At 44.9% G+C, this 18,887-nt stretch overlaps 2 protein-coding genes across 4 annotated transcripts in view; one reads left to right on the top strand and one right to left on the bottom strand.

Annotated features, from left to right (window-relative positions):
- PIGU (phosphatidylinositol glycan anchor biosynthesis class U) overlaps window positions 1-3,511 on the top strand; it is a 79,221-nt gene extending 75,710 nt beyond the window's left edge. For both annotated transcript variants that reach the window (XR_006726949.2, XM_010960833.3), the window contains one exon: window positions 3,066-3,511. Coding sequence is in view for 1 of the 2 variants with exons in the window: in XM_010960833.3 (XP_010959135.2) it covers window positions 3,066-3,179 (114 nt within the window). In the remaining variant the exon portion in view is untranslated. The remainder of the gene's footprint in view (window positions 1-3,065) is intronic.
- Window positions 3,512-3,706: 195 nt separating this feature from the next.
- Window positions 3,707-5,511, bottom strand: MAP1LC3A (microtubule associated protein 1 light chain 3 alpha). Of its 2 annotated transcripts, XM_074347168.1 has the most exons (5): window positions 5,168-5,511; window positions 4,785-4,840; window positions 4,593-4,699; window positions 4,126-4,295; window positions 3,707-3,874 (listed from the first exon to the last, which is right to left on the bottom strand). In XM_074347168.1, the coding sequence occupies exons 1-4, from the start codon at window positions 5,205-5,207 to the stop codon at window positions 4,133-4,135; spliced, it is 366 nt and encodes a 121-aa protein (XP_074203269.1). In that variant the 5' UTR covers window positions 5,208-5,511; the 3' UTR covers window positions 3,707-3,874; window positions 4,126-4,132. The 2 variants fall into 2 exon arrangements, with proteins under 2 accessions (XP_074203269.1, XP_074203268.1); XM_074347167.1 differs by having other exon boundaries at window positions 3,707-4,295; window positions 5,168-5,505.
- Between the last annotated feature and the right edge of the window lie 13,376 nt (window positions 5,512-18,887).

Genomic DNA, 18,887 nt, shown 5'->3' with positions numbered 1-18,887 from the left:
TCATCATTATATCATTAGCTGGAGTTCAATAGTTAGTTACCTTTTTTGTATGTGAAATTTACATAGTGAAAAACACAAATCTTACCATGTACATTTCCCAGAGCCTTCTTTCACTTAGAAAAATATTTTTGAGGTTCATTCATGTTTCATATAACAATAGTACATCACTTTTTAAAATAAACTTTTAAATTTTGGAATAATTTTAGATAGTACATAGAGTTCCCATTTTCCTCCCCCAGTTTCCCTCATTAACATTTTATATTACCCTGGTATGTTTGTCAAAACCCAGAAACTGACGCTGGTACATTATTATGAAGTAAACTCAGATTTGATGTGGATTTCACCAGTTTTCCCTGTAATGTCCTCTTTCTCTTCCAAGATCCAATCCCAGGTACCACATTACATTTAGTTGTCATGTTTCCCCCATGTCCTCTGCTCACACTCTGTCTTTCCTAATTTCTCATGACATGGACAGTCTTAAGGGCCATTGGTCAGGTATCTGGTAGAGTGTCCCCTCTTTGGGTTTGTCTGATGCTTTTCTCTAAGTGAGGTTGGGTTTTAGGTTTGGGACTGCTCAAGCAGTACATGCTAGTCACATTTCAAGCAGTTTACCCTTCATCATTTGGTGAAGATAGGGTTTGCCAGACTTCTCCAGTGTAAAGTTACTGTTTTCTCTTTCCCCGCTCTTTGGAAGTGAGTCACTAAGTCTAGCCTACCCTCGGCGGGCAGGGAGTGAGGAGCAGGCAAGAATTAAGCTCCACCTCCTGAAGGGAGGGTATCTACGTATATTATTTGGAATCCTTTTGTAATGATTCCAGAGGGAATTCTCCCTCATTTACTTATTCAGTCTTTATTGGCTGATTGTTTTTAATTGGATTTTTATTTTTATCAACATAACATGCATACATAATTTACAAAGTTTTAAGGCTTATAAGGAAAAAGAATAGCTCCCTAAGGTCTTAAAGTTATTTGTTCTGGTTCTTCTAGATTATGTACTTCATTACTTCTTGATTTTTTTTCCATTTTATGTTAAATTGAGCCATATGAAATTGCCGATATTCAACCATTTTTGATCTGTAAAAATGGCAGTTCATACAGTTCAATTTAATAACTAGTATTTTGACTTCCTACTTGACCAGCTGATTGTGTGCAATTGTGTGTGACATTGGAGTTGTTCTGTTGTAAGTTGTGACTTTGCACCTGCTCCTCATCTGACCTGTCTTGGGGATCAGCCACAGCTCCAGGCTCCCCTTACCCAGACCAGGCACCTTGGGCCTGGGTGAGAAAGGGGTTGCAGGGGGTGAGGGCCGCCTTTACTGTGGTCACTGCCCTCCAAGGGCAGCTGTAGGTCAAAGTCTCAGGGGCTCCCTGGGTTCTTGGCTCTGACATCCTTAGCAGCAGAGTTTTGTGCCGTTAGCTCACCGGGCCCCAGGTGCATCGCCTTGCAGGGTTATGGCCACTGGTCCTGCTCTCTTGGGACAGCCTTAGGCCAGCTATTGAATCCTGTGCACTTCAATTTCCTTGTCCATAAGATGGGAACCATCAGCCTTCCAGACAGCCTCCTGTGGTGACAGAATAGCAGATCCTTGTCCTGAGGCCATCCATGATGTGGGTCCTGAGCACCTCTTCCAGACCCCTCCGTGCTCTCCTTCCTGCGCAGGACAGGGGCCGGGGGCCAGAGGCTGAGATGCCAGTCTCAACCTCTGACCTGCTCTAAGGCCCTAGCCAGGTGCTCCCCCTGCTCTGGGCTTATGTCTCCCCATCTCTGCCTAAAGGGGGTTGGTGCCGATAGTCTGAAATGCCTCTAGGTGTCTGAGAACCAGTGGTGTCTGTCTCCATCCTTACGTGGGGCTGAGCCCTGCCCCTCCTGCTCAAGGCACTCAAGGTCTTGGGAGCTTGGAATGAATGGAATTGTAAGACTGCAGGTCCAGTGTTCGGGGGACCTTGGAAAATCCCTGTTCCCCTCTGGGTCTCAGTGAGTGGGATGGTGGGCTGAGCTGCTGAGGCTCTTTTGATTCTGATGCCCAGACAGGGAAGACAGGCTGAGTTGGGCACAGACACCATGGTGACAGAATCACTCAGGGACCCTGCCCAGGCCAGGGGAGGAACCAGAGTCATCAGGCAGTCACACAGATGACTGTAAAACTGCAAATTTGGATGAGTTCGTGCTATAGAAGTTAATGGGGCCAAGACGCAATCTGGGGTTTAAGGGAGGGCTTCTCTGAGGAAGTGATCCTTCCTGAGACCTGAAGGTCAAGCAAGTGTTGATATATGAAAGGGGAAGAGAACATTCCAGGCAGAGGAAATAGTGATGATCCTGCTTTGGGAGGGTAGACACCAGTGTGGCTGGAGCCGTGTGGGGTGGAGCAGGGGAGAGGGTGCTGTATATACACAGTGCAAGGCCGTGCAGCCCCGGGGAGTTGGAGCTTTACCTAAGAGCCATGGAAGCCTTTAGAGGACTTTAAGCTGGGAAGTAACATGACCAGATTTGTGTTTTGAAAAGCAACCTCTGCTGCTGGGGAAAATGGACTGTGGTGAGGCAGGTGGGTGGTTTGAGATCAGGAAGCCCAGAGGGGACACCACTGTTGTTTAGATGATAGTGGCTTTGTCCAGGGTGGTAACTGTGTGGACAAGTAGAAACAACTAACAGGACTTGGTGGCTTGGTGTATGGGAGGAGAAGTGTCAGTTGATTCTGTGGCCTGAACACCTGGGTGGAAGATGGGGGATATGGGTTCCCAGTGGGAGAAGCAGGTTTGACAGGGGGCCTGGCTGGGCTGGAAGGGCCTATGGGCATCCAAGAGGTGAGATGGAGGACACCAGTCTGGAGCTCAGAGGTCAGGGCTTGGGATGGAAGTGTAGAGCATGGTATGGGGACGCAGGGGAAGGGAGGGCAGTAGGGGAGCTTCTGAGGTGCCAGTGAGACCTTGTAGGGTCAAATGTAGGTGCTGAGTGGGGTTGGGGGTGTCCCTGGGCAGAGTCTCCCCGACACCTACCTAGCCCCTCAGGGACCCAAGGTTCATGGGGAGGTACCATGAAGCTTCTCACACCATCTCTCTCCCCCCAGATCCTGCTCATCTCCGATTACTTCTATGCCTTCCTGCGGCGGGAGTACTACCTCACACATGGTCTCTACTTGACCGCCAAGGACGGCACAGAGGCCATGCTTGTGCTCAAGTAGGCCTGGCTGAGCACAGAGCTGCACAGACTTCAGGGGGTGAAAGGGCCAGAAGCTGGGCCAAGCCCTCGAGCCAGAGTTGCCAGCAGGCAAATCCTAAGGCAGATGAGGTTTGAATCCAGGGTCACGAGTATCTCGCACCAGTGAAAAGCCAAGGCTGGCAGTCAGGCCTGTGGGGAGCAGCCAGGAGCATCTCCCCTTGGACCCCCCCCCCCCATTTTGTGGCTCTGCACACCAAGGAGCCCCCTCCCAAGCAGGAAAGGGGAAGAAGCAGGTGAGCAGGGTTTGTTACATTGTGGCTACTTAATAAATGTTTTTTGTTATGAAAAAGTCTACCTTGGAACCCCACTGCATACCTGGGAGGGGTGGGCTTGGCCCCTAATACTGCCGTGGTACACTTCACACAGGTATGGGTTTCCTGAATGAGCCCTGAGCCCACAGAACACAGGTCTGTGCACCGCAAGATGAGAATGGTGTGGGGCAGCCCCACCCACGGCCTTCCCCATGCCCCAAGCAGCTGGAGGCAAAGGGCCAGGCAGGCCTGATCAATCTTTATTCTGCAGAGGGACAATGACCACAGATCCATACACCATGTCAAGACCAGGTGAGCCAGGGGCCAGTCCTTTCAGGGGTGGGCAGGTCTGGGCATGGGCAGCAACTCAGGTTGGGGAGGGACAGATGGGCAGGCAGGCAGGGGCCTAAAAAAAGACAAACCACACAGAGCAGGGGTGCTGGGGGCTGCTCCCCATCCCAGCCAGCACCCAGAGGGGAAACTAACATGACTGGGCCAGGATCCCCCCGGGGCAGAGGAGATGTGGTTGGTGCTCCCTGGCTAGGAGGTGGCATCCCTGCCCAGCCCACTAGGGGCAGAAGCAGCTCTGTTCAGGTGCCAGGAGCTCCCTGGGCAGAGCCTGACAGGGCCCCCCACTCCCAAGCCAACCCCCCCTACTGGTGGCTCAGAAGCCGAAGGTTTCCTGGGAGGCATAGACCATGTAGAGGAAGCCGTCGTCATCCTTCTCCTGCTCGTAGATGTCCGCGATGGGCGTGGACACGCTCACCATGCTGTGCTGGTTCACCAGCAGGAAGAAGGCCTGCGTGGGGTTCAGCTGCAGGCGGCGCCTGAGGTGGGCAGGAAGGCATGCCAATCGTGAGGGGCCTGGCCGTTGGGCGAGTGTAGCCCTAACTCCCTCCCCAGAATGATTCTGGTCCTCCACACCCATCCCATCCCTTTCTACAGGCTCTCACCGCTAACTGGACAGTGACCCCAGCCCTGACCTTGACTTTTCCCAACCTTCTCGGAACAGGGACCCAGCACCCGGTCCCATGCCCCACCCCACCCCTTCCTTCTCAGGACTCAGCCCCCTGCATAACCCCGGCAGGACTCAAGTCCCCTTCTGACAGGTGCTGCCCGCGCACCGGATGATCTTGACCAGCTCGCTCATGTTGACATGGTCCGGGACCAAGAACTTGGTCTTGTCCAGGACTGGCAGCTGCTTCTCCCCCTTGTAGCGCTCGATGATCACCTGAGAGCGGGGTGGGGCGGGGGACGCGTGAGCCCGAGGCGGGGCCTGGGGCCGGGCGGGGATGGGAGGGGGCAGCGCGACTCACCGGGATTTTGCTGGGGTGCTGGTCGCGGATTTGCTGCACCTCCTTACAGCGGTCGGCTGCGGACAGCGGTCGGGGATGAGGACGGGTTGAGGTCCTCCTCGCGGTTCCGCCCCGCCAGTCCCCGAGGGGCGGCCCCCGACCCCGCCCCGCCTCCCCGGAGCCCACGCCCCCGGGCCGTCAGGCTCCATAGCCCCGGTACAGGACTGAGATGGGAAGCCGAGGCCGGGGCCCAGGCCCCAGCCTGCTTTCCAGCCCAGGGGTCCAGCCCGAGCCTGACGTCATGGAGCTGACGTCACCTGTAGCAGTCTAGTCGGTTTGCCAAAACCCCATCCCCACCCCCTACTCCCGAACTCCGCGCTCGCAGATCGCCCGCCGGGCCTCACCGAAGCTCCGCCGCTGCTTGAAAGGCCGGTCTGAGGGCATCGCGCGAGCCCGGCGGGGCGCGCAGGCCGAGGCTCCGGGGCGCGCGACGCGGGGATGTGGCTGTGGTTCGGGGGCTCTGGGGGCTCCGCACCTCGCGCTCAAGGGCTCCGGAGCTCGCGCTGAGCCCAGCAGCAGCGGCTCGGGGAGGTAACTCGCCCGGGTGACGTCAGGTCACAACATTCCTTAAAGGGGAGGCCGGCGCGCCGCTCCCATTGGGCCGACGCAAAACCCGCCCGCCTGGACCGTGACGTCACGGCGCAGAGAGCCTGGATTCTCGGCCCCGCACCGCGAAGAGGAAGGGGCGGGGGCTCCCAGGGCGCGTCACAGTCCCGTGACGTCATTATGTCCTGCGCAGGGGGGGCGGGGGGGGGAGGTTTGAGGCCCAGGCTGAGGAAACTGGAAAGCCTAGGGGGCCATTGGGGGAAGCGGATTCGCAGCTCTGGCTGCAAGGAGACCGAGGCCGGGCTGTGGCACAGCATCCTTCTATTCCCGTTGTCAGTAAGTCATCTGACAGCGCTCACTTGGAGTCTGTTCCGTTCTAGGGACAGTACAAGGCACTGGGATGGCAACAGTAAACCAAACGTCCTATGAGCTTTCGTGGAGCTCATGGTTAAAAAAGGGTGGGGGTGGGATGGGGAGTAAAATATGAAGACACTTAGAGCAAGACACTAAAAAGGAACAGAAGCGTTTTAAAAGGAATTTTTAGAATTGAAAAATAAAGCTATTGAAATTAAAGTCTCAAAGGATGAGGTAAGAAAGCAGGTGAGACAGCAGAAGAGAAAAATCACTGAGCTAGGCGATACAGCAGAAGGAAGTAGTCAGAAAACAAGCCAGATGGAACATGTAAAAGAAGTGACAGGAAGTAAAGGGAGAACTCACAGGTCCAACTAGAGCTTCAGAAAGAGAGAAGAGACTGTGGGAGAGGCAGTTCCTGAAGGAGAACTTCCAAAATTGATTAGACCAGGATTCTGACATAAAATCCAGAACAGAATAAATAGCTCATCTAGGCACTTTGTACTGAATTTGCAGAATTCTAAAGAGAAGAAATTAGACTGAAAAATGACAAGTAACTAAACTGGTAAACATGGAAATACATCTAAACAAACACCTGCTATGGAATATGACATGATGATTAGCTTGTGGAGCACAGGGCACAATTACATGCAGGGCTGGAGAGGGTAGTCAGAGTTCAGGTGTTCTTAGAAGCTTGATTTTATTTGAGAGGAGGAAGTCACTGATAATTGTCTGGCTTTGTAAAGTATGTGTTTCAAACACTTCAGAGGGATCACTAAAAGAATAGAAATAGAAAGTATAACTGCCAACACACAAAAGAGAAAAGTTTAGTAAAAGGTATTAAAATATAATAAAAGGTGAAAAAAGGAAGCAAAGTGAAAAAAATGGTATATAAATGGCACCAAACAAGAGGTAGAAAATGTTTTACATTCACTTATTAAAACAGAGATGAACAGATTGGTCAAGAAAAATAAAATGCAGCTCTATGCTGTTTAGCAGAGGACATTTAAAATGTACAGGCACCAAAAGTAAAAAGATGGAAAACAATATAATAGAGAAAAAAAAACTAACCAAAAGATATATCCATAGCAAAATTAGACAAGATGGGCTTTAGGGCTAGAGACATTATTAGAGATAAAGAGGGTCAACACAAAATAATGAAAAGAACAATTTTCTAGGAAGATAGAACAATTCTGAACTTGAGTGTTAGAAGTTTTTTTTTTAAAAGCCTGAAAATTTATGAAGCAAAAGTGACATGATACAAGGAGAAATTACCAAATCCTTCATCATAGTGGGAGATTTAAGACCTCTTTCAGTAACTGATAGAACAAACAGCCAAAAAAAGGATTTGGATGATTTTCATACTATTAATAATCTTAATCAGTGGACACTGAGAGAATCCTGAACCCAATATGTTATTTTCAAGCACACAAGGGGCATTTATCAAAGATGACCTGACTTCTACCTCAAGACAATCATAAGCAGACATCAAATAATCAATTTCATACAGACCATGTTCTCTGACCACAGGCAAGAGTCGAGTAAACTCCAAATCTTTGGATTTTTAAACATTCTTCTAGAAAACTCTTTACTCAAAGATGAAATTGTATAGAAATGAAAACCACTTATATCAAACTAAAAATGACAATACATATAAAAACTCCAGGGAACGGGTGGGGGTGTGGAGAGATGACTAAAGAAGCATTTAAAGATCTGTAGCCTTATTAGTAATATTAGGTAAGAAGAAGTATGGAAATTTTATGAGCAGAATGTCAAAGAATTTTAAAACATAGTAACTGTAAAACCAAAGAAAGTGGAAGGAAGATAATAATGAAGAGCAGAAGTTGATGAAACCAAAAAAAAGCATTAATATGGACCACAAAACAAAGCTGGATCTTTGAAATGACCAATAAAATAAACATTAATGTGCAAAAGGAACATAATTACAGACATAGCAGAAATGACAAAAATAAGATGATAAACTTTATGCCAATACATTAAAAACTTAGATGAAATGGACAATTTTCTAGAAAACGATAATTTGCCAAGACTAATTCAAAAAGAAATAGAAAAACTGAGTAGCCATATACCTCAAAGAAGCAACTAGTCCAGATGGTTTTCTAGTTGAGGTCTTCCAGAATAAAACAAAACAAAAAACTCCCAAACCTGCATCAAATATGTACTTAATGGTAAAACACCATATGGTAAGGTAAATGTTAAGCATTATTCCCTTTAGATACAAGAACAAAATTTTGAATTGTATCACTGAACAAAATGCAATGTTGCATGGAGGGCCCAGCCAGAGCACCAAGACAAGGAAAAGGAGTAAAATTATTCACAGCCAGAAAATCAAAGGAATCTACAAACAATAAAGGATTTCTTACTAATAAAGTCTGACAACACGCAATACCAAGTTTTAAGGTAATATAGGAAAATGAGAACTCTTGACATGGCTGCTGGGAGTGTAAATGATTTCAGCTACGTTGAAGAGCAGTTTGACAAAATCTGCCCAAACTCAAGGTGCTCATATCCTACAAACTAGGAATTACACTTGTGGGTGTGCGCATCTTGAGTCCAAGGAAATACATTGTTTACTGGAACGTTTTCACAATAGCAAAAAAATTGGGACCCAACTAAATGTCCTATTAAATATCTTGTGTATTCCTGTAACAGAACAACAGAAACATTTTTGTAGCGAAAGAGGGAGAAAAGGGGGTCAGCAAACTTTCCCTTTAAAGGCCCAGACAGTAAATATTCTCAGCTTTGCAGGCCATATGGTCTCTGGCAACTACTCACTTCTGTTGGAGTGTGGAAGCAGCCTTAGACAGTCGGGCATGGTGGTGTCCCAGGAACACTTTATTTGCTAAAACAAACAAATTTGGCCTGAGCACCTTAGTTTGCTGACACTTGATCTAGAGCTGTGTGTGTCCAAGTGGACACATCTCACATACACAGAGTGACAGGAGACTGTGATCAGAGCCATTAAGAGCAGCTGAAAGAACTAGGGCAGCCATGGCCTTGGGGAAGTCGTTACACCTCTCCTTTGGGGAGAGTAACTAAGCCTTTGGGGATGGGTCCATCCCCCAAATCCCAAGGTTCGTGCTCCACCTGCCTCTTACCTGACCAGTCAGTAGGGCTGACACTGTCTCCACCACTCCTCTGGTTTCTCTCCTCACTGCTTCCTTCTCTCCCCTGTCTCCCCTGAATCCAAAGGCCCGGCCTACTCTATGTCTCTGCTTGAAGTCTAGCAGGCATCTCAGACTTGACCTGCCCCAAATGAACCCATGCTCTTCCCCTAAAATGTACTCCAGTTCTAATCTTCCCTGTACCCACCTGTCATCGTTGATTTCTTTTTTCCCCTCATCCTTCACATCTAATCCATGTCCAAATCGTCTTGGTTCCACATTCAAAATATCTCCAGAATCCAACCACTTCTTACCACTTCCACTCCTGCTACTCAAGCCAGAGCCACCATCATCTCTTGCTTGACTGCTGCTATCATTTCCTCACCGGTCTCCTTGCTGTGGCCTTGCCCACTTCAGTCTGGCCTTACTACACTGATAAGAGTGATCTTGTGCACACAGGTGTTGGATTCTGCTACTTCTACACCCCACTCATTAAAAGTCAAAGGCTGAACAGTAGCCCATGGAGCCTGTAGCATCTGCCTCCCTGTTGCTCCTCTGGCTGTATCTACTCTCACTCTTGCCCCCTTGGCTTCAACACTGACCTCCTCGCTGTCGCTATTCCAGGAATCCCAGACACATGTGTGCCCAGAGCATTTCTGTACTTACTGGTCCCTTTGCCTGGAGTAGTCTTCCCCCAAGAATTGCTCCCTTTGTGACTCATTTTCCGATTGCCAAGATCTCCTCAGGGAAGCCTTCCTGAATGATCTTATTTACTATTGCAGCCTCCACCCCAAGCAATCTCTATCCTCCCTCCCAATACTTTGCTTATTTTTTTTGCCAGAGGAGTTATCAACTTCTAATATGTTATATGCTTTTTCTAAGCATTTTATTATAAAAAATTTCAAGCAAATAGAACACTTGAAATAATTGTTCAGTGACCATCCATATAACCACCAGTTACATTCTACACTTAACACTTGTTCCATTTGCTTTATCACTAGCTGTCCATATGTCCATTCATCCACCCATCCATTTTATCTTTTTCATGAATTTCAGTAGTTGAAATTCAACATCCATTTATGATAAAAAAAAAAAAACTCTCAACAAAGTGGGTATAGAGGGAATATACCTCAATACATAAAGGTCATATAGGACAAGCCCATAGCTAACATCATAGTCAATGCTGAAAAGCTAAACACTTTTCCTCTAAAATCAGGAACAAGGAGGCCCACTCTTATCACTTTTATTCAACATAGTCTTGGAAGTCCTAGCCAGAGCAATTAGGCAAAAAAAAGAAATAAAAGACATCCAAATTGGAAAGGAAGAAGTAAAACTCACTATTTGCAGACAACATGATAGAATATATAGAAAACACTAAAGATGCCATTAAAAAAACGGTTAGAACTAATAAACAAATTCACTAAAGTTGCAGGGCACAAAATCAATATACAAAAATCTGTTGCATCTCTATACACTAATAACAAATTATCAAAAAGAGACATTAATACCCTACACATGTCCCTCCTGCACCACCACATGGCTGCTGGGCAGGACCAGTGGGACAGGAAGAAAAGCCGCAGTATTTAGTGGGGGAATTTGCCACCTAGAGCCAGTCCGGTCCATGCATGGGTGGGCCATGAGTGGTCTTATAGACATAAAGAACCTCTTTGAACCTCTTTTCAAGAGGAAAAAAAAAAAAGAGATTCCATATGCCATTCTGGAGTAGCGAAGTTTTTTACAGCAGTGAAAATACTTTGTATGACATCACAATGATGGGTATCTATGTCATTATACTTTTGTCCAAACTACGGTGAATTGTGGGCTTCGGTGATTATGATGTGTCAACGTATGTTCATCCTTAGTTAAAAAAAAAAGTACCACTCTGTAAATAAAAATAATGACTATGCATATGTGTGGAGAGGGGGTATATGGGAAATTTCTGTTCCTTCTTGTCAATTTTGTTGCATCTTAAAAGTCTTAAAAACAAGAAAACTCAGGGTTGACATTTTTGGCAAAACTTTGGTTTCAGTTACATACATATACGTGTGTGTTTGTTGGGTTGTGATGTAAAATGTATTTTTTTAAGTCAAAAAAGTTTGCAAGCCACTGTAGTTAAGTTACACTAACAAATAAAAGCAAAAAATTAACCTCAAAAAAAAAAAGAGAGAAATTAAGAAAATAATTCCACTTAAAACTGCATCAAAAAGAATAAATTACCTCGGAATAAATTTAACCTAGGAGGTGTAAGACATGTCACTGAAAGCAAGAAGAAACTAATGAAAGAAACTGAAGACAAAATAAATGCAAAGATATTCTGTGCTTATTTGGATTGGAAGGATTAATATTGTTAAAATGTCCACACTACCCAAAGCAATCTACAGATTGAATGCAATCCCTGTTAAAATTCCAATTTTCCACAGAAATAGAACAAACAATCCTAAAATTTGTATAACAGAACCACAAAAGACTCTAAATAGCCAGAGCAGTCTTGAGAAAGAACAAAGCTCAAGGCAAAACACTCCCTGATTTTGAACTAATACATTACAAAGTTATAATAATCAAAACAGTATTGTATTAGTATAAAACAGACACATAAATCAATGGAACAGAATAAAGAGCCCAGATAAACCTATACATAGCTGGTCAATTTACCTACAAAGAAGCCAAGAATATACAATGGAGAAAGGACAGACTCTTCAGTAAACAGTCATGGGAAAACTGGACAGCCACATGCAAAAAATGAAATCATACCACTGTCTTACACCATACACAAAAATCAACTCAAAGACTTGAATGTAAGACCTGAAACCACGAAACTCCTAGAAGACAACACAGATGGTAAGCTCATTGACATCAGTCTTTGTGATGATTTTTTGGAACTGACACCAAAAGCAAAGGCAACAGAAGCAAAAATAAGCAAGTGGAACTACATCAAACTTAAACATTCCCACACATCAACAAAATGAAGACAACCTACCAAATAGGAGAAAATTTATGCAAATCATATCTGTTAAGGTAATATTCAAAATATATAATAACTCATATCACTCAATAGCAAAAAAAAAATCCAATTTAAAAATGGGAAGAGGATCTGAGTAGACATTTTTTCCAAAAAAGACACACAGATGACCAACAGGTACATGAAAAGGTGCTCAACATCACTAATCATCAGGGAAACGCAAATCAAAACCACAGTAGGATAGAACCTCATACCTGCTAGAATGGCTATTCTCAGGACAAGAAATAATAATGGGGGAGGATGTAGCTTAGTGGTAGAGTGTGTGCTTAGCATGCAAGAGATTCTGGGTTCAATACCCCGTTAATCCTCAGTACCTCCATTAATAAACAAATAAACCTAATTATCCCCCGCCCCCCAAAAAAACCATTAAAAAAAAGACAAGGAAGAGCAAGTGTTGGCGAGGTTATGGAGGAACGGGAACCCTTGCACACTGTTGGTAAGAATGTAAATTGGCCCCAACCACTATGGAAAACAGCATGGAGGTTCCTCAAAAAATTAAAAACAGAACTGTCATATGATCCAGCAGTTCCACTTCTGAGTGTTTATCCAGAGGAAATGAATTCACTACCTTGAAAAGTTTCATTGCAACATTATTTACAACAGCCAAGATATGGATACAACCTAAATATCCATTGATAGATGAAGAAAATGTGGTATATATATAATGCAATATTCTTACTCAGCCATAAAAAGGAAGGAAATACTGTCTTTTGTAATAACATGTATGGACCACAGTCTCACTTATATGTGGAATCCAAAACACAAACAAAACTGAAAAACAAGCTCATTGGCACAGAATACAGAACAGATTGGTGGTTGCTAGAGACTGCAGGCGTGGGGTGGCGAAATGAGTGTCCAAAGATCCAAACTTCATATTATGAAATAAACATATAAAAGTCATGGGGATATAATGCGCAGTATGGTGAGCGTGGATAATAATATTGTAGTGCACATTTAAAATTACCTGAAAGAGTAGCCCTTAAAGTTCTCATAAGAAAAAAAAAAATTGTAACTATGTGTGGTGATGGATGTTAACTAGACTTACTGTGGTGATCATGTCATGATATACAAATATTAAATCAGTATGTTGTACACTTGAAGCTAATATAATGTTCCACTTTAGACTCCTATCAGCAATATATGGGAGTTTTAGTTGCTCCACATCCTTGCCAGTATTTGGTGTTGCCAGTTTTAAAAATTTTAGCCATTCTAGTAGTAGTAATATCTCATTGTGGGCTTAAATTTAATATGCTATATAATTTTTAATGGATTTTACTTCTCCTTCCCACTAACATGCAAGCCCCTTAAGAGCAGCATTTCCTGAACGTTTGGTTCCTGCTCTGTCCCAGAACATAGCCAGAGTGTAGCACGTGGTAGTGCTCAGTAAATATTTGTTGGGTGAGGATCTCTTCTCTGAGCCCCTATGCTGTCCTCTCTAGGAGTTACTGCCCATCTGAGGGTCAGTCTCCCACCTGGACCACATGAAGCTACTGAGACTGGACCAAGCACTGCTGCTGGGCACCACAGGGGTCTAAGAGGACTGTTTGGGACAGTTGGGGAAACTGTCAGTACAGGGCAGTGTCTCATATGTACTGTTCTGTGACTTCTGATTGGGACTCATAGGCCTGGAAAAGGCAGAGAGCTGGCCTTGGCTGGCCTGTCACATGAAGGTGGAGCAAACCGTGGCCTGGTTAGCCACCAATTACTGTGTGGCATCGTAGGTTCCTTCTCTGAGCCTGTTTGCTCCTTTACACAATGGCAGTCAGACCTGGATCTACAGTAGCTTTACCACTTTCTGGATAACTTTCCCTCTGAGCCTCAATTTCTTCATCTGCAAAATGGAGATAGTACCAGAGCCTACCTCTGTGGTTGAGGATCAGTGAGTGACCAGGAGGGTGCAGAGTCCTGCAGAAACAGGGCCTAAAATCAGATGGACCAACCTTGGTACCATGTTGCTGTGAGACCCTATTTAAGGCAGTGAACTCACTTGTAAAATGGGTCTCACATTGGGAGGACCCACGAGGAATGGTTTGAGTCAGGGTCGTTATCTCTGGGTAAGGGTTGGTTGTTCCTGTTTAGGAACTCTAAATGGAATTTTCCAAAGACCGGAGGGACTGAAACCCACCTAAAAGTCCCCAAGCCTCTGACTGGGGCTGCCCCACCCTTCCTACCAGAAGTCTTTCTGCCTTTACTGGGAAGTGCAGGCCGTGACCGCCGAGCCCACTGCCTACATAGGACCTCGGACCTGGCCTTTCCTTCCTCTGGGCCTCACTCCTTGGTCCTCTTCTCTCTCTCTCTAGCCAAGGGAGTGCTCAGTTCTTACCCCACCTCCCTGAAAGACAGGACCAGGGTTACCATCCCTTCCCTTCTTCTTATGTTCTCAGCTCCTGCCCTCCCCAGATGTTGGCCTCAGAGCTGACCAATCACCTGGTGAGGCTGCCTCCCCTGGGCCTTTCCAGCCTCCAGTTGCCCCTCAGCACTCTCACCCTGCTGTGGCCCTAGCTCTCCTCAGTCTGCTTGTGTCATCCTGGGTCACGTCCACGTCTACACCCATCAGTGCCTCCAGCATGACAGTGACTCCCAAATCCCCATCTCCAGCCCACACCCATCAGTGCCTCCAGCATGACAGTGACTCCCAAATCCCCATCTCCAGCCCCTAACTTACCCTCTGGGCCTCAGATCTGGGTCCTGCCTCCTGAACAAAAAATGTTTAGGCTTCTCAGACTCCTCTGAAAACTCAAGCTCAAAATCTCCTCTGAATATATACCTGAGATAATCTGTCAGTGTTGTTTTCTTCTTGGGAACATCCTCCTACCCTATTCAGGATACTTTCTAGGTTTACTACCCAGCACCCTCACCACAAGCCTGAGGTAACCTTTTTGACTTCTTGTGTTGGAGTCTCAAACTGCCTGGAAACCTCGTGTTTTACTTCCTTTCCTTCACTCCCTCATTTTGATGCACATTCTTCAGCAGCTTCTTGAGAAAGGGTGCATGGCAGATAAACACATCTGACTTTATATTGTCTGAAGACATTTATCTTATTCTTACACTTGACTAATAGTTTGGCTGGGTATGGAACTCTAGGTTGTAAATTTTTTTTTTTGATCAGAATTTTGAGGGCACTGGTCCATTCTCTTCTAGTTTCTAATGTTGTTGGGATGTCCAATGCTGCCGTGATCTCCAATCCTTCATACTGTTTTCTTTTTTCTTTCTTGGGATTGTATCTGCCCATAGTGTTCTGAGATTTCATGTCTGAGGCCTGGCATGGCTCTTTTTAAAACAGGTCTAGACACTCATATCTTTCCATCTGGAAACTTATGTCCTTAGCTTTAGAAAATATTCTTTATATTTTTTGAACTAGCCCCTGGAATAATGGAAATAAAAGCAAAAATAAACAAATGGGATCTAATTAAACTTAAAAGCTTTTGCACAGCTAAGGATACCATCAACAAAACGAAAAGACAACCTACAGAATAGGAGAAAATATTTGCAAATGATGTGACTGACAAGGGACTAATTTTCAAAATACACGAACAGCTCATACACCTTAATGTCAGAGAAAAAACAAGCAACCCAATCCAAAAATGGGCAGAAGACCTAAATAAGCAATTCTCCAATGAAGACATACAAATGGCCAATAGGCACATGAAAAAATGCTCAGCATCACTAATTGTCAGAAAAATGCAGCTCAAAACTACAATGAGATATCACCTCACACTAGCCAGAATGGCCATCATTAAAAAGTCTACAAACAATAGATGCTGGAGAGGGTCTGGAGAAAAGGGAACCCTCCTACACTGTTGGTGGGAATGTAGATTGGTGTAGCCACTATGGAGGACAGTATGGAGGTTCCTTAAAAAACTAAAAATAGACTTACCATATGATCCAGCAATTCCACTCCTGGGCATATACCCAGAGGAAAATAAAATTCAAAAAGACACATGCATCCCAATGTTCATAGCAGCATTATTTACAATAACCAAGACATGGAAACAATCCAAATGTCCATGAAAAGATGACTGGATAAAGAAGATGTGGTACATATATACAATGGAACACTACTCAGCCATAAAAAAAGAATAAAATAATGCCATTTGCAGTAACATGGATGGACCTGAAGATCGTCATTCTAAGTGAGGTAAGCCAGAAAGAGAAAAATGCCATATCACTTATACATGGAGTCTAAAAAAATAAAAAAAAAAAAAAACACAAGTGAACTACTTATTATTTATAACTTAGATGATTTATTTCTTGAATATGTGAAAGCACATTTGACTGTCCTTTATGATTTGATTACTGCATTCTATTCTTACTTTGTGGTTGGCTTTATTGCTTTGATAACTATGTAAGTTTAAAAAGCTAAGGCTCTAAACTGTTCTTAGAAACAATGATCAGTACACATATGTAAACTAAAAAAAGTGTAGTATATTGTATATATGTATTTGCATGTAATATAATGTACATGTGCAAACTAATAATTCTACCTAATAAAACTGAAAAAGGGGGAAAAATGTTCTTATAGTCTCTTGTTGATGATTTTCTACCCCCTCATTTTCTTTCCAGAGCTCCTGTTAATCAGATGTTGAATATCCTGGACTGATCCTTTCATTTTCTAAACTTTTCTCTTCCACTTTCTTTCTTCCCACTCTTTGGGAGACTTCCTCAACTTTATCTTGGAACTCTTCTGCTGCATTTATTCCCTTAATATTTTTTGTCTTTCAAACGTTCTTACCCCTGAATATTTTTGTTACAGCCTCCTGTACTCTTACCCATGGCATGTAAGACTATGCCAGTGGCTCTCAGCCCTCGCTGCATGTCACAAAATCCAGGGAGCTTTTACCAGCCTTGGATGTCCAGAGCTTGCTCTCAGGGATTGTGCTTTAACTGGTCTCGGGTGGGGCCCAGGCATAGTCTGGTTTTTGTTTTTCCAGTTGGCCGTCTCAGCTCCACTAGAAATAAGCTCTTGCCACCATCTCATTTATGTCTAGACTGGGGCCTGGTGCGTAGCAGGCATTCACTAAATAATTAAATGAATAAATGGATAAAGCATTGTTTTGTAAAGGAAGATTGCAAAATAAGAACAAGTTACAGGCCATCTGCTACTTTTGCTTATGATGTTTTTCCTAAATAAATAGGAAAGCCTAATACCTGAAAGTCAAACAACAGCACTGCATGTCGAAACAGTGCTTAAGCCCAGAGAATGAAAAATCATGAAATGCCCTATTCCACCTCGCCTTGAGGCAAGTCTTAGCAACATATTTCTTGTGAACTAGGATTTTCAAGTTCAATTATTTCATCTCCGTTTCTGCTGAGGCAACAGTCGCCACGTGCCAGGAGAGGAGCAGGACCAATGCAGGCCTGCAGGACAAGGGGCCCAAAGTGAGTTCAGTCTGCCTGCTCTTCAGTCTATGAAAGAGCTAGAAGTTAGAGGACAATTCTTAGAAGCTGCTGATGTGCTTACATCTTACCATCCATGGAGGGAGGTGCTGGGGTGACTCCCTTCACCTTGAGTCAACAGAGGGGGAGTGTGTAGAGGGACCTGGAGAACCAGGGGCCAAAGAAACGCTGCAATAGGCCAGCCAGAGAGAATGCATCATCCAAAGTAAGGGAATGGCAGTTGAGACGCACAACGGATGGTAACGGGAATGTGGGGACAGGGGCAGGCCTTAGAAAACCCATGTAAAATGCACTGGAAGCACAGGTGTCAGCTTTGAACACACACCAGGCTCAGAGAGCAAGAAACCAGTTCACAGTACTGGTCACGTATGAACTTTCCTCCCCTCATCTCACTTCCCTCTTAACACCGTGGGGGCAGCACAAGGCATGGAACAAAGCCACGGCCAAGCACTCCTCCACATGGGGCAAGGCTGGCAGCAGGCCCTCGCTGGGGAAGGGGCAGCCTCTGTCTCCAAATGCAGTTCCAAAGTCTCATTACACTGGACTGGACACATCATCTACCGATGGAGAAGCCGGAGACTTGCCCTACATTCCATCCAGGGGCAGGAGAACAGTGAACCCCGGAGAATAAAGTTAAGGGGCAGGGGAAGAGCGAACCCCGGAGAATAAAGTTAAAGACAGGGGGAGACCCCAATAAAGCAGCCTTTTGATCCAACGGAGCCCGTTTACCATGTGCTAGTAGGACTACCACTTTGAATATGTTCTGTGTTATTTTCTTTCTTGACTGAATATGGTTGATCAGCTGAAGTTCACTGACATTGGTTTGCATCTGCTAATTCAATGTGCTTGGCAACTGGAGATTTCTACCTGCTGCAATGATTGCAGTGATCGAATTTATGAGATCTCCCTTTCTCATTTTTCCTTTTTCTGATAATTCACCAGAACCTGAATTTGGCGTGGAAAGATGGTTTAGGATTCCTTAACGAAAAAAATGTACAAAAGTGCAGTTGGTTTGAGACTCAAATATACAAAAGGGGAGAAAACCTGTAATGCCTGGAGTGTTTTTAGAACACATTTTTGGAGAAAAGGCAGCACCAGGCACAGAGGAAAATCAGAGTTCCAAGGAAGAGTGGCAGGCGCTGTGGGGGAGGCGTAAGTGGTGAGTGGGGGTGGCCACCCCCTGAACTGCAGGCCCTGCTCAAGGACCCGGCCAAGAGCTATACCCTGGTGGGTGGAGACCACACGGGAATGGAATCAGAGGCAGAGACGGGCTGAGAAGCAGCAAGAGAGCACTTTCTGGAGTGAAGTGATCTTCAAAGGGGGTTGACAGGTGTGAGCATTTGTTACTTAAGTGGTACCCTCAGGATGGGTGCATTTCACCGTATATAAACCTTAACCATCCTCCAAAAAGGGTAAATTAGTTAATGATACACACGTTGAAGTGTTTAGGAGCGTGTACTGTCTGCAAACGGTACTTTGAAATGCATCCAAAAATTGACGGCAGAATGGAGGAATGGATAGTTTTGTGGTAAATATAGCAAAATGTTAACTGTAGCAATTATAGAATTAAATGGAGGATATATAATTATTTCAACTTCTCTGTACAATTGAGAATTTTCATAATGC

This window comes from Camelus bactrianus, chromosome 19, assembly GCF_048773025.1.
Source record: "Camelus bactrianus isolate YW-2024 breed Bactrian camel chromosome 19, ASM4877302v1, whole genome shotgun sequence".
NCBI classification, from domain to species: domain Eukaryota; kingdom Metazoa; phylum Chordata; class Mammalia; order Artiodactyla; family Camelidae; genus Camelus; species Camelus bactrianus.
Note: the sequence above shows the minus strand (reverse complement) of the source record. Positions and strands in the feature narration are given on the sequence as shown.